This window comes from Artibeus jamaicensis, unplaced genomic scaffold (genome assembly GCF_021234435.1).
Source record: "Artibeus jamaicensis isolate MK-2021 breed Jamaican fruit bat unplaced genomic scaffold, CSHL_Jam_final scaffold_1964, whole genome shotgun sequence".
NCBI classification, from domain to species: Eukaryota; Metazoa; Chordata; class Mammalia; order Chiroptera; family Phyllostomidae; genus Artibeus; species Artibeus jamaicensis.
In genome coordinates, this window is record NW_026522030.1 from 1,030,831 (window position 1) to 1,043,324 (window position 12,494).

General features: G+C 38.5%; 1 protein-coding gene across 1 annotated transcript; it reads left to right on the top strand.

Annotated features, from left to right (window-relative positions):
• Positions 1–355: 355 nt before the first annotated feature.
• LOC119046913 (N-acetyllactosaminide alpha-1,3-galactosyltransferase-like 1) lies at positions 356–11,232 on the top strand. The gene is made up of 4 exons (XM_037142195.2): positions 356–429; positions 1,566–1,613; positions 10,006–10,143; positions 10,566–11,232. The coding sequence occupies exons 1-4, from the start codon at positions 356–358 to the stop codon at positions 11,230–11,232; spliced, it is 927 nt and encodes a 308-aa protein (XP_036998090.2).
• Positions 11,233–12,494: the final 1,262 nt, after the last annotated feature.

The window sequence follows — 12,494 nt, forward strand, 5'->3', positions numbered from 1 at the left end:
CAGTTTTACAATGGCCGCTTTAAAATCCTTCTCAGATAACTCTAACATCTGTGTGACCATGACATCTGCAGATCGTCCTTTTTCATTCAGAGATCTTCTTGATTTTTGGTATGAGCCCTTCCTGATTCTTGGTAAAAATGAGTGATTTTTTTTTTATTGAAACTTGGACATTTTGGGTATTAGGAGACTGCATCTTATTTAAATCTGTGTTTTAACAGGTATCCTCTTATATCACTCAAGCTGGGACATGAGTGGCACCTACTCAACTGGGTCAGTCCAGGGGGTCAAACTTCAGGTGCTCACCTCTGCCTCCACTGAACCCTGGGGCGGGGGGCTCCTTGTTACAACAGCGGGGATGAGAGTCCAGGCTCCCCACATGGTCTCCACCGACACGGACCGCAGGAGGATGGCTGGGAGTGCTCGGCAGCAGTGGGAGTTCTAACCCCGCTAGCTTCCTCTAACTCCACACCAGTGAGGAGGTGAGGCAACCTCATTACAGTCTGTAAAGATGGAAAGCTAAGCTCTCCACGTGGCTGTTTCTAGAGGGATGGGCATGGGGCCACCATTGTTCTGTGGTATTGGGCTGGACTACAGCGAGCAATGTTTACAACTTTTCTGTCTTGTGAGGTTGCTCTTTTCCTGGTCCTCTAGCTATGAAGAGCATGCTTTTTTTCAGGCTCTTTCTGTGCCTGCCCATTGGCATTCCTGGGCTGCTGGCTTCCCTAACACCCATTCTGGGATATCTGTGGGAAGTCACTGCCGTGTCCGTTTTTGAGACCCACAGTGTCCATCTGATCTGCCTTCTCTCCATCTTCCAGAGTCTTTATGTACAATGTGCAGGAGTCTCAGCTATACTTAGCAATAGGAATAGGGAAAATCAGTATTATTCCATCTTTCTGGAAGCAGGAGTTGCTTAAAGTTATTCTTATTTTACAAAATGTCCTGGGTCGACAAAAGGGAAATTCCCTCATAACCTTCTTAATTAAATAATTAACTTAAAAGTTAACAACAAAACCTTGGCTGGCTCCTTCTTAATAAAAATCATTTGGGCCCTACTTCAGCCTTTTCATTTCAACACATAACAGAGTATCTATCACATAGTAAGCTACTAATGTTTGATAAATGAATTAAATCTGCATTTTCTCTGAATATACATTATTTTTCCTGTTCTGTTAATTTAAAAAAATATGTGCTCTCCCAACCCAAACCACACTGTCACTTCCTTCCTGCCTTTGGTCATGACCTCTTCACGCTCTGTGTCTTTAGTCCTTATCCTTCCAGACCCGGTTTACATATTTCTTTTCCAGTTGGTTTCCCCTGACCCCAAATTTAGGTTGGATGCCCCATTTACATGTATATGCTCCCATGGAGATCTGTTTTTCCCTATTAGCCCTTATTTCTCTCTACTATAATTATCTATTTAATCTTGCCTTTCCTACTAGTTTATTAGCTATGTTCAAAGTTACCAAACCAGCACCAAATAGTGCCTGTCACATTATAGGGGTGCAATATATGTTTGCAGAATGAGTGGATTACTCTTAACTTGCTTTTCTCTTTGTACCCAGGGAACATGAAGCAGAAGAACCTCGGCTCTCAGACTGGTTTAATCCCAAGTAAGAACAAAAAATTCGGCTCACAATGTAGTAATAATAGTATAACTCAATTTGAATGGGGGAAATTTTTTCCCCTATCACCAAATTGTAGCTATCCTGAGAGAATTTCAGGACTTAAGAGTTCTTACTTTTAAGGCTCTTATGTAGCAAACTAGGATTTATTTACAGAAAGTCAGGTAATTACGGGTCATAATAAGAAAGCTATCACCTGGTTTAACATCCCCAGTTTTATTAGGGGAAGAAAAAAATCACTTTATAAGCAGCCCCCAAAATGCCATTAATGACTTCTCTTGATTTTGGCATTAACACTCAGGGGAGAAGCTCTTTCTTTTTAATAACTATCTAGTATCCTATTTTGTGGCTATACAGCATAATTATTTCAGCCAATTCCCTATTGGTATTATATTGTGTGCAATTTGGTGGCTATTGTAGTAATATTTTAATGAATATCCTTGTTCAGGTGTTGTTGTTTTTTGTGCATGGTTGTACGAATTTATCTGCAGGATAAATTCCTATCGTTAATTTAAGAGGAAATAAATATTTAAAAAACATTTTAAACATATTTTATTGATTATGCTATTACAGTTGCCCCATTCCCCCCCTTGATTCCCCTCCACCCTGCACACCCTCCCTCACCCACATCCTCCACTTTAGTTCATGTCCATGGGTCATAAGTTCTTTAGCTTCTACATTTCCCACACTACTCTTGCCCTCCCCCTATCTATTTTCTACCTACCATCTATGCTACTTATTCTCTGTACCTTCTCCCCCCTTCTCCTCCTCCCACTCCCCTGTTGCTAGCCCTCCATGTGATCTCCATTTCTACGGTTCTGCTCCTGATCTAGCTATCCTCTTAGTTTGCTTCTATTTCAGGTGTGGTTGTTAATAACTGTGAGTTTGCTGTCCTTTCACTGTTCATATTTCTTATCTTCATTTTCTTAGATAATACCCTTTAACATTTCATATAGTAAGGGCTTGGTGATGATGAACTCCTTGAACTTGACCTTATCTGAGAAGTACTTAATCTGTCCTTCCATTCTAAATGAAAGCTTTGCTGGATAGACCAATCTTGGATTTAGGTCCTTGCCTTTCATGACTTGGAATACTTCTTTCCAGCCCCTTCTTGCCTGCAAGGTCTCTTTTAAGAAATCAGCTGACAGTCTGATGGGAAGTCCTTTGTAGGTAGCTATCTCCTTATCTCTTGCTGCTTTTAAGATTCCCTCCTTATCTTTCATCTTGGGTAATGTAATTATGATGTCCCTTGGCATGTTTCTCCATGGGTCCACCTTCTCTGGGACTCTGAGCTTCCCGGACTTCCTGGAAGTCTATTTTCTTTGCCAGAATGGGGAAGTTCTCCTTTATTATTTGTTCAGATAAGTTTTCCACTTGTTGCCCTTTCTCTTCTCCTTCTGGTACCCTTATAATTCAAATGTTGGAATGTTTAAAAATGTCCTGGAGGTTCCTAAGCCTCGCCTCATTTTTTTGAATTCTTGTTTCTTCATTCTTTCCTGGTTGGATGTTTCTTTATTCCCTCTGGTCCACACTGTTGATTTGAGTCCCACTTTCCTTCCTATCACTATTGGTTCCCTGTACATTTTGCTTCATTTCACTTAGCGTAGCCTTCATTTTTTCACCTAATTTGTGACCAAATTCAATCAATTCTGTGAGCATCTTGATCACCAGTGTTTTGAACTGTGCACCTGATAGGTTGGCTATCTCTTCGTTCCTCAGTTGTATTTGTTCTGGAGCTTTGATCTGTTCTTTAATTTGGGCCATTTTTGTGTGTGTGTCTTAATGCGCCTGTTACATATGAGGGGGCAGAGCCTTAGATGTTTACCAGGGCGGGGCAACCCAGTGGCTGGGTTATGATGCTGCATGTGGGGCAGGGGTCAGAGAGTGAACAATGGTGCCTGCTCTGCTCTCTGTCGAATTTCAGTCCCTTCTGTCACTTCCCCCAAGCAACCTGGGTCTTTCTGGTGTTGATTTCCATGTGGGTGGCCTTGTGTACATTCTAGGACCCCATGGGTCTCTCCAACAAACTCTCCTGTGAGTCTGGGAGTCTCTCCTGGCACCTCAACCCGCACAGGTGTTTTCAATTGGTGTTTTGAGGTTTTGTTTCTCCACGCTGGCACCCTGGGTTGAACGGTCTGTCTCACTCCCCAGTCTCATCTGGTTTATCGGTGTGGATGAATGTGTCTATTTTAACTCCTTGGTTGTCAGACTTCCATTCAGTTCAATTTTCTGTCAGTTCTGGTTGTTTTTTTGTTCCTAAATTTTTATCGTCCTTATTTTGGTTGTGTGAGGAGGCACAGGGTGTCTACCTACGCCTCCATCTTGGCTGGAAGTCATCAAACATTTAAAATTTTGATTAAAGGGTGGTTAAAATGCCCTTTAATGATTATACCATTTATTTTCCAATCAACAGGGGACAAATGTTAGTAAAATTTTATTTGTTTTACATATGTAATTATAAACATGTAGTATCAAGTATGTTATTAATGGAAAAACTATTACTGAAAATATCTCAATTCAATTTCATTTCTGTAACTATTAAATTTCAGCATCTTTTTATATGTATTTCACATCTATGAATTCTTTTCATATTTATATTTTTAAAACAGATTTTAGATACACAGAATTATATCAGTAATAATCCTTGCTTCATGATTCATCTCATTATTCCATGCAAAATCTACTTATATTATTGATTTGTATGCTTTCTTACTTATTTTTAATGAAAAAAACATTACCACCTTCAATAACTTCAACATCTAGCTTTGTGTTCTTTCCAAGACTCCCACTCTGCTTCTCTGCCCTGTAACAACCACCACTCGGAATCCTGATTTATCATCTCCTTGCTTTCTTTTAAAAATACATATCTTCTACATATATTCTTGGAAAAGTCTGTTTTTAAATTTCAGTTGTTTATAACTTTATAAAGAGTGAATCAGGCTGTATGTCATCTGCAGGGACTTATTTTTTTCCTCAGTATTAGATTGCTAAGCATCATCCAAATATTGCATATTACAATCATTCATTCTGATGGCTGCATAATAACTGTCTGTGGAATTATACCACAGTTTGTTCATCCATTGCCCTGTTAATGGGCACTTAAACTGTTTCTAAGTTTTGCTGTTATGGATATTTAGACCCTCTGCTGTTCTAAGATGCTTTCTAAGGCATTCAAAGAGTTTAAAATGTGAGAAATAATTATAGACAAAATAGCCACCTCATATCTATCTCTGACCTCACCCCACTCTAATCACAATGGCCTCCTTGGTGCTCCTCAGATACGCCACACATGCTCTCACCGCAGGGCATTTGCATCTGCTGTTCTTTCTGCATGTATCATCCATCCTTCAACAGCCAAATGGCTCACTCTTTCACTCCCCTCAAGACTCCAACTGCCCCATGTAAAATGGCACCCGCACTGCCTTTCTTCCCTCTTCAGTTTATTTTTCTCCATTGTGCTCATAAACACCCAACATGCTATATATTTGCTGGTTTCTTCATTTATTATTTACCTCTCCTCACTAGAATGTGCTTTAAAAAGAGCCTAAAAATATTAGAGGCTCAATATTTGTAGAATAAATAGATGCGTAAAACACTTGATCTAATGGAAATGATAACACTTTCATAACAATGAATTGTGGTAGAAGGCATTCTTAATTGGAAGGCTTATGCTTTATTATTAAGCATCATGTTGGCTTTTAGTTTGAAATAAAATGACCTCTTCAATATGGAGATATCAGGGAAGAAGTTCGTTTGTTGTTTTTATTAATTAGAAAAAACCTGTAAGTTTTTCAAGTAAATATAAAAGAACATCTCAGAACAGCCAGAGAAAGTGTGAAAAATAAGAGAATTTTGCCTAACACCACTGTGATCAAATCAACATGGAATAGATTATAAGCATGGTAAGTCCAGAATTAGAGCATAGTGTACACTGTATGAAAATTGATGTATAATAAAGATGGCCTTTTAGAAATCAGTGAAGAGAGTTACAAAAAGAATTCCCAAAGACAGAGGTCTGATCCTAGTCCTCCAGACACTTGAGAGAGCTCTTATGTGAAGCTTCCCAAGTTATGACCAAAATTCACTGTTCAGAATACACATTACACATTTACTTCATCTGGGGAGGGGGGATTGACATTTTCTATTTAAATAAATACTTGTAGCTAAAAAAAATCTGTGAGGGGAGAATAGATATTTCATAAGTGATGTTGGTACCCCTGGTGATCTAAGTGGGAAAAATGTGGAGCCCCTATCCTATGTCACATATAAAAATAAATTCCTATAGATTAAAGGCTTAAATGTAAAAAGGCAAAAACAAATCGTATTATAAAGTCAATAAGAAAACATGTAAAATATAGGTAAGAAGGAAATCTTTTTTTTAAGATTATTTAGTTATTTATTTTTAGACAGAGGGGAAACAAGAGAGAAAGGGAGAGAAACATCAATGTGTGGTTGCCTCTCACACGCTCCCCACTGGGCACCTGGCCCCCAACCCAGCCATGTGCCCTGACTGGGAATCGAACCAGCAACCCTTTTTTTTTGCAGGCTGGTGCTTAATCCACTGAGCCATACCAGCCAGGGCAGTAATTAAAATGCTGGAAACATACTAGGTACTTAAGAAGACACCTTTCACTACATACAATTTATTTTTTAATTGTATTTTATTGATTATGCTATTACAGTTATCTACATAAAATTTAAAAGCTTTTATTTGGTTTAAAAAGAATCAAAAATTTAAATGAGAAAATCACCTGGGAAAAATTGTTTGTAATACAAATGTAATTAAACACAAGGAACTCCTATGAACTGCTGAAAAAATCAACAATTCAATAGAAAAATATGAAACTCACAGTAAAGCAAATTGAGATAACCAACAAGCATATGAAAAGATGCTTAAATTCACTGAAAATTAGAGAAATGTAATAAAAATAATGAGCTGTTATACACGTTACACTGTAATTTTTAAAGAGCTACAGTCTGACAGTGTAGTGAAAATAATCAAGGAAATGTGAAGTGTTACAGCCATTTAAAAAGTCACTGAGTAATAGGTAAGCCCTATTAAAAATGAACACACATAGCAAGCAATCCCATTCCTGGGATTATCCAGCAAAAACAACAGTAATGATACATAAGGATACAAGATTAAGAAAGTTTATTGTATCACTTCTCATAGTGACAAAAAAAATCCCAGAAATAAAATGAATGCCCATTCATAAGGAACTGGCTAAACAAGCTGTCCAAAATTATTCAGCCTTTAGAAAGAATGAGTAAGAACTAGTACAGATCATCTGGAAGATTTCCATAGGGTTGTGCTGAGTGAGAAAATCAAGGTGCAGAAGTGTGTGCATTGTCTCATTACTTTAAAATAAATAGGATTTTAAAAGCCTGGCTATATATGTATATTTATGTGTGTGTGTGTGTATGTATTGTATATGTATTATCCATAGAATTACATGAATACAGAGGGAAAAAGAAAAGGGCACAAACTAGGCTGGTAATATGGTGATCAAGCCAGGTAGACAGGAAGTGGAGGAAGACTTCCTACTATAGGAAGGACCTTTTCCACTGAGAACTAGGAACTCCAAACCCACTGAACCCAAGGTCACAACAATGGCAGGTGAACATTCTATATGGTAGTTATTAGATATGACCATGAGTAGGAATATCCATCTTGCTTTGTGAACTGTGTCTTTCAGTTTTGGGAGAAATGGCATCTCACACCGTTCACTGACTCAAAGCATTAACAGTGTACTATAGAACACTACTTCTATGTTTCATCTCTGAACTAACACCAAAACTGAGACTTTTCTTAGCCATTCCGGTTTTTACCAGACCAGCTGCCTCTAGACAGTGATGCATGTATTCAGACCAGAAAACTTTATGGAAGAGAGCCAATTGACACACTACTTTCACCATGAAATGTGTACCCTGGGGGAAGCAACGTCATGTTTGATACAATACCAATAAGTCAGCTATTCTGCAAGTCAACAAAGCTGGCAGATCTGAAGGCAGGGAAAGCAAATCCCCACCCAGAACATGAGACATACCCCCAAGGCAAAGATGCTGCCCCTTTCATTATGGAGCCTAATATAATCAAGCAGCCATCACTTGGCTGTCTGGTCCCCCTGGGACACAGTGACATATTTAGGCTCAGAGTTGGCCCCTGCTGTTGGCACATTCAGCACTCAGCACTGGCTAATCGCTCCATCTTAGTACAGGGATGTCCATGTCATTGGGCCCATGTGCAATCCCCATTGGACACCAAGGAGCTAGGGACACTTTGTATTAGACACTAAGCCAACAAGGGGGGTAGACAAGGCATCCACAGCGTGGGCCATCTTGTCCACCTTATTTCTGAGGGCCTCCTTTGCAGAAGATGACTTCTGGTCAGCATGTAAGTCTAATGACTCTCAGTGGACTATTTCTCCCTCTTCCATTTATCAAACAAGCTCTAAACATGGGTTTTTAATTGCCTTCTGCTTTCAGAGACTTTTTCTTTCACTCTGGAAACAAATCCTTAATCTGATCTAATGAGGAAAGAGGGACAATCTTCAAACCCTTTCATCTTCTCAAATAGACACTGATTTGTATCGGTAGTGTACGTAATTTCTAAGTATCATCACCAAGGCAAGGATACATCTGGCCAGTTTTAAAATAGAGTTTAAGAGCTGTGAGTCAAATACAATGAAGGACCAAAAAAACTTGGAATTGTCTTCTGCAGGGCGGGCCCCTTGTAGTGCAGGCTCCCCCCTCCCCGCCCCCACACTCCCCCAAGTATCAGTGCACCACCCAGCGCTGCTGTGAGAGGCTGCATTCGGCTTCAGTGAATGTTGTTTTTGGAGACTTTCAATGTGTTTGCCTGTTTCATCACAGGTGATTTATGAGCTTACCTGCTCACACATGCTGAGTGTTCAGCAGTTTTACCCAAAACCAGCTTGCCCACCTGCTCTGTGCCTCACCCTACTGTTCACCCGATCTGCCCCAGAGCTACATTCCCTGGATGAAAAACAAGTCCTCAAAGAAAAACACTTTTGTCAATGTGGAACAGGTGAAAGAAAAAGGGGCAAGAACATTTTAAAGACATCAAAACTGAGGAGTTCAAAACTGTTTTGAGCAGTGGGAAAAAACAACTCAATAGGTGTATTCCATCAAATGGAGAGGACTTGGAAGGTGACTGAAGGTTTTTTTTTTTTTAAGATTTTTATTTATTTTTAGAGAGAGGGGAAGGGAGGGAGAAAGAGAGGTAGAGAAACATCAGTGCGTGGTTCTCTAGCGCACCCCTGCCTCTAGTAATGGGGACCTGGCCCACAACCCAGGCATGTGCCCTGTCAGGGAATCAAACTGGCAATGCTCTGGTTCACAGGCCAGTGCTCAATCCACTGAGCTAATGAGTTTCAGGGCATGACTGAAGTTTTAACATGTAAGAATAACTACACAATTTTTTAATAAATAAATTCAGGGTTTTGAGGGGCCCCCCCTTCATATAGAGCTCAGTACCACCTGCAATTCCAGGCATCCACTGGGGTCTTAGAATATATGCCCTGACGATAAAGGAGAACTACTATATATTATTGATAATATATCAACACTACTAAGCATCGCAAAACCCTACGCTTATCTGGGTCTGGATTTGTAATGAAAACCTGCAATCACCAACAGCAAAATGGCTTCTCCCTTTGTACGCATTTCCTTCCAAAATGAAGTTCTTAATTTGTTTTATTAGTTCAATGCCCTGCCTCTAGCAAAACAATTACTACTAATGTTGCTACTTCTGCTGTTATATTGTTATTATTAGAACCAAATCTAATGTCATTCTCCCTTTTTGGACTAATATTGCTTTCTTGCAGTTTGCATTGATGGGCCTAAAGCATCAGGGAAAACGTGACAAAGAGAGTCCTCTAGAGCTTCTAGGAAAACAGGAGGGAGGAAAAGAAAGAGAAGAAGGGAGTGGTAAAGAAGAGATAAGGAGGCAGCTGTGCTGTGTCAGCCAGTAATCAGAGAAATGTTCAAATCCTGGGCTCCTGAAGTTTGAGCTGCAGTCAGAGCTCAAAGAAAAAAATCCCCGGGCTCAAAAGGCAACGTGGTGCCATGATGAAAGCACAGATTCTGAAGTCCAACCAGCTGATCTTAACTCCTGACTCTGCCATTTATTAGCTGTGTGATACTAAGCAATTTAGTCAACCAATCTGTGCCCATGTGAAAAATAGGATAATAATAGCACTTACACTATAGGACGTTGCAAGGGTTAAATGTACAGCACTCGATAACTGCCTGGCACACAGAAAGTACCTTATAGTCATTAGCATATTCACTTGGACAACAATTTCTGCTGTCATAATTAAGTGGCATCTGCTTAATTTGTTTCTTTTTTGTTCAACAGAAAACGCCCTGATGTAATAACAACAACGAACTGGCTTGCTCCAGTCATTTGGGAAGAAACTTACAACAGACAGGTCCTGGAAAAATATTATAAAAGGCTGAACATTACCATAGGCTTGGTTGTTTGGGCTACTGGAAAGTAGGTGTTACTAATAGCCTTTTTTATTTTGTAAAAGTTTATTGTCGATAAGCACCCAAGGACTTTCTATCCCCAAAGACCTACTCATAATTAACCCCAATCATTATTTCTGGCAGACCTGTATGTTTATTTGTCTACCATAGTTATTGTCTCCTGCTGTGGCTAAGTCTTTAACATTACTTGGGAATCTTTTCATTAATATTCATTTAGCTCTCTTTTTCTTTCTTCACAATGAACTTTATGGTTCTTCCCAGGCCCCCAGATCACTACATTCTCTCTAACCAATAAAGATACAGACCCACCTTCTCTACCCTTACCTACAATAACAAATATGTTAGACAGCATGTTTAAATGACATGTGTTCTCCCGATGATTTTTATCAAAATAAGCTTTTCCTGTTTGCTTTTTTTCATGTTTCACAGGTTTACAGGACAGCACCTGAAACAGTTCATCCAATCTGCTAATGAGCACTTTATGATTGGCCACAATGTTATCTTTTACATCTTGATGGATGACTTCTCCAGGTTACCTCCCCTAGAGCTCGGTCCCCTTCGAACATTTAAACTATTGACTGTATTAAAAGATAGGATGTGGGAAGACTTTAATGTCATATTCATGAAGAATTTAAATATGTACATCACAAAATACATCCAGCATGAAGTTGACTTTCTCTTCAGTATGAGTGTAAACCAGATCTTCAAGCATGAATTTGGAGTGGAAACCCTGGGCAAATCTGTAGCTCAACTTCATGCATGGTGGTATTTTAGAAATGTTAAAAATTTCCCATATGAAAGAAGATCTAAATCAGCAGCTTTCATCCCTTTTGGAAAGGGAGATTTCTATTATCATAGTGCCATTTTTGGTGGTACACCCTATGAGATTTTGACCTTCACCTTAGAATATCAAAAGGGAGTAACTGATGACATAGAAAATGAACTTATCAGCACATATGAATGTCACCTAAACAAGTATTTTTTTATCAATAAGCCCACTAAATTGTTATCACCAGAATACAATTGGGATCCAACTTTTAGAACTCCCCCACAAATTAGACATATTAAGATAGCATGGCAGTCAAAAGGGATTTGATGATTATCATTAGATTTAATGGGTTAATAAGTGAATCACAATGAGTACTTAAAGATCAAACATTAAATTTTTGAGTGTTTTAGAAACTTACAAAAATGTGTGATCTTTCAAAATAAGTTGTTTTTCTCCTCATAATTTTGAAGCATCTAAATCTACCTATGCTGGATAAATGGACAATTAAATGTTAGTGTACAGTAATGTTATTATCTATGTATTTTAAATAATGTGGAAATATTTTTGGAGGTACAAAATGAATGTTTTATAAAGAAATACACCCAGACTCAAGTTCAGAAAATACAGATAGATAACCACAAATGTCAAGGGGATAGATGTAAGGGTAAAGATAAATATTCATTAATTCACTCATCAAATATCTACTCTGTTTTCCAGTGTTATGGTAAATATCTACCTGGGATTAATACCCCCAATTTGTATTTGTATACTAGTCCATATTGAATTGAACTAAGGTGAACTAGAGACATTCTACCAACTATGTACCTTACTTTTACCGTTACAAAGATATTGAGTTCATTTTTTTAATGCTACAGGAATTTTATTTAAAAAAAATAGATATCATCCTGGCTGGTGTGGCTTAGTGGGCTGAGTGCTGGCCTGTGAATGGAAAGGTTGCAGGTTTGATTCCCTGACAAGGCACATGCCTGGGCTATAGGCCAGGACCCTGGTTGGGTCGTGTGTGAGATGCAACCAATTAACTGATGTTTCTACCCCTTTCTACCTTCCTTCCCTTCTCTCTAAAAAATAAAATCTTAAAAAAATAGGTATCTACTGAACTTTATGATAAATATATTCTTCTAGGTGCAGTCAGATATAGAAAAATGTTTTAAAATATACATAATTTGACCTCAAGCAGCCTACAGCCTACCAAGAGAAATAAAACTATTTATAAATATTTCTTTTGCAAGTTTAAAAGTGCTTAAACCTGTAAGGAAGACATGGCTAAACTATCATGGTGGTTTGGGAAAGGGAGTAATCGCCTCTATGAGAAACTTTATGTAGTTATAGCACCTATATTTTCATAAATTAGTGATGAATTACAGCATATCATAAGAACTAGAGAGTCTGAAGTCACAATAAGTTATTATTTTAATACTCTTCCGTGGAAGAAACACTAAGGCTTAGTAAGCATTCTGTAAAAGTTAAGTGTCATTGGCTATTAAAACACTGAAAAGTAGAAGGAATATTGATAATGACTGGCAGGCAGACCTTACAATGGCCACCAATGACCACCTACCTGATACTCA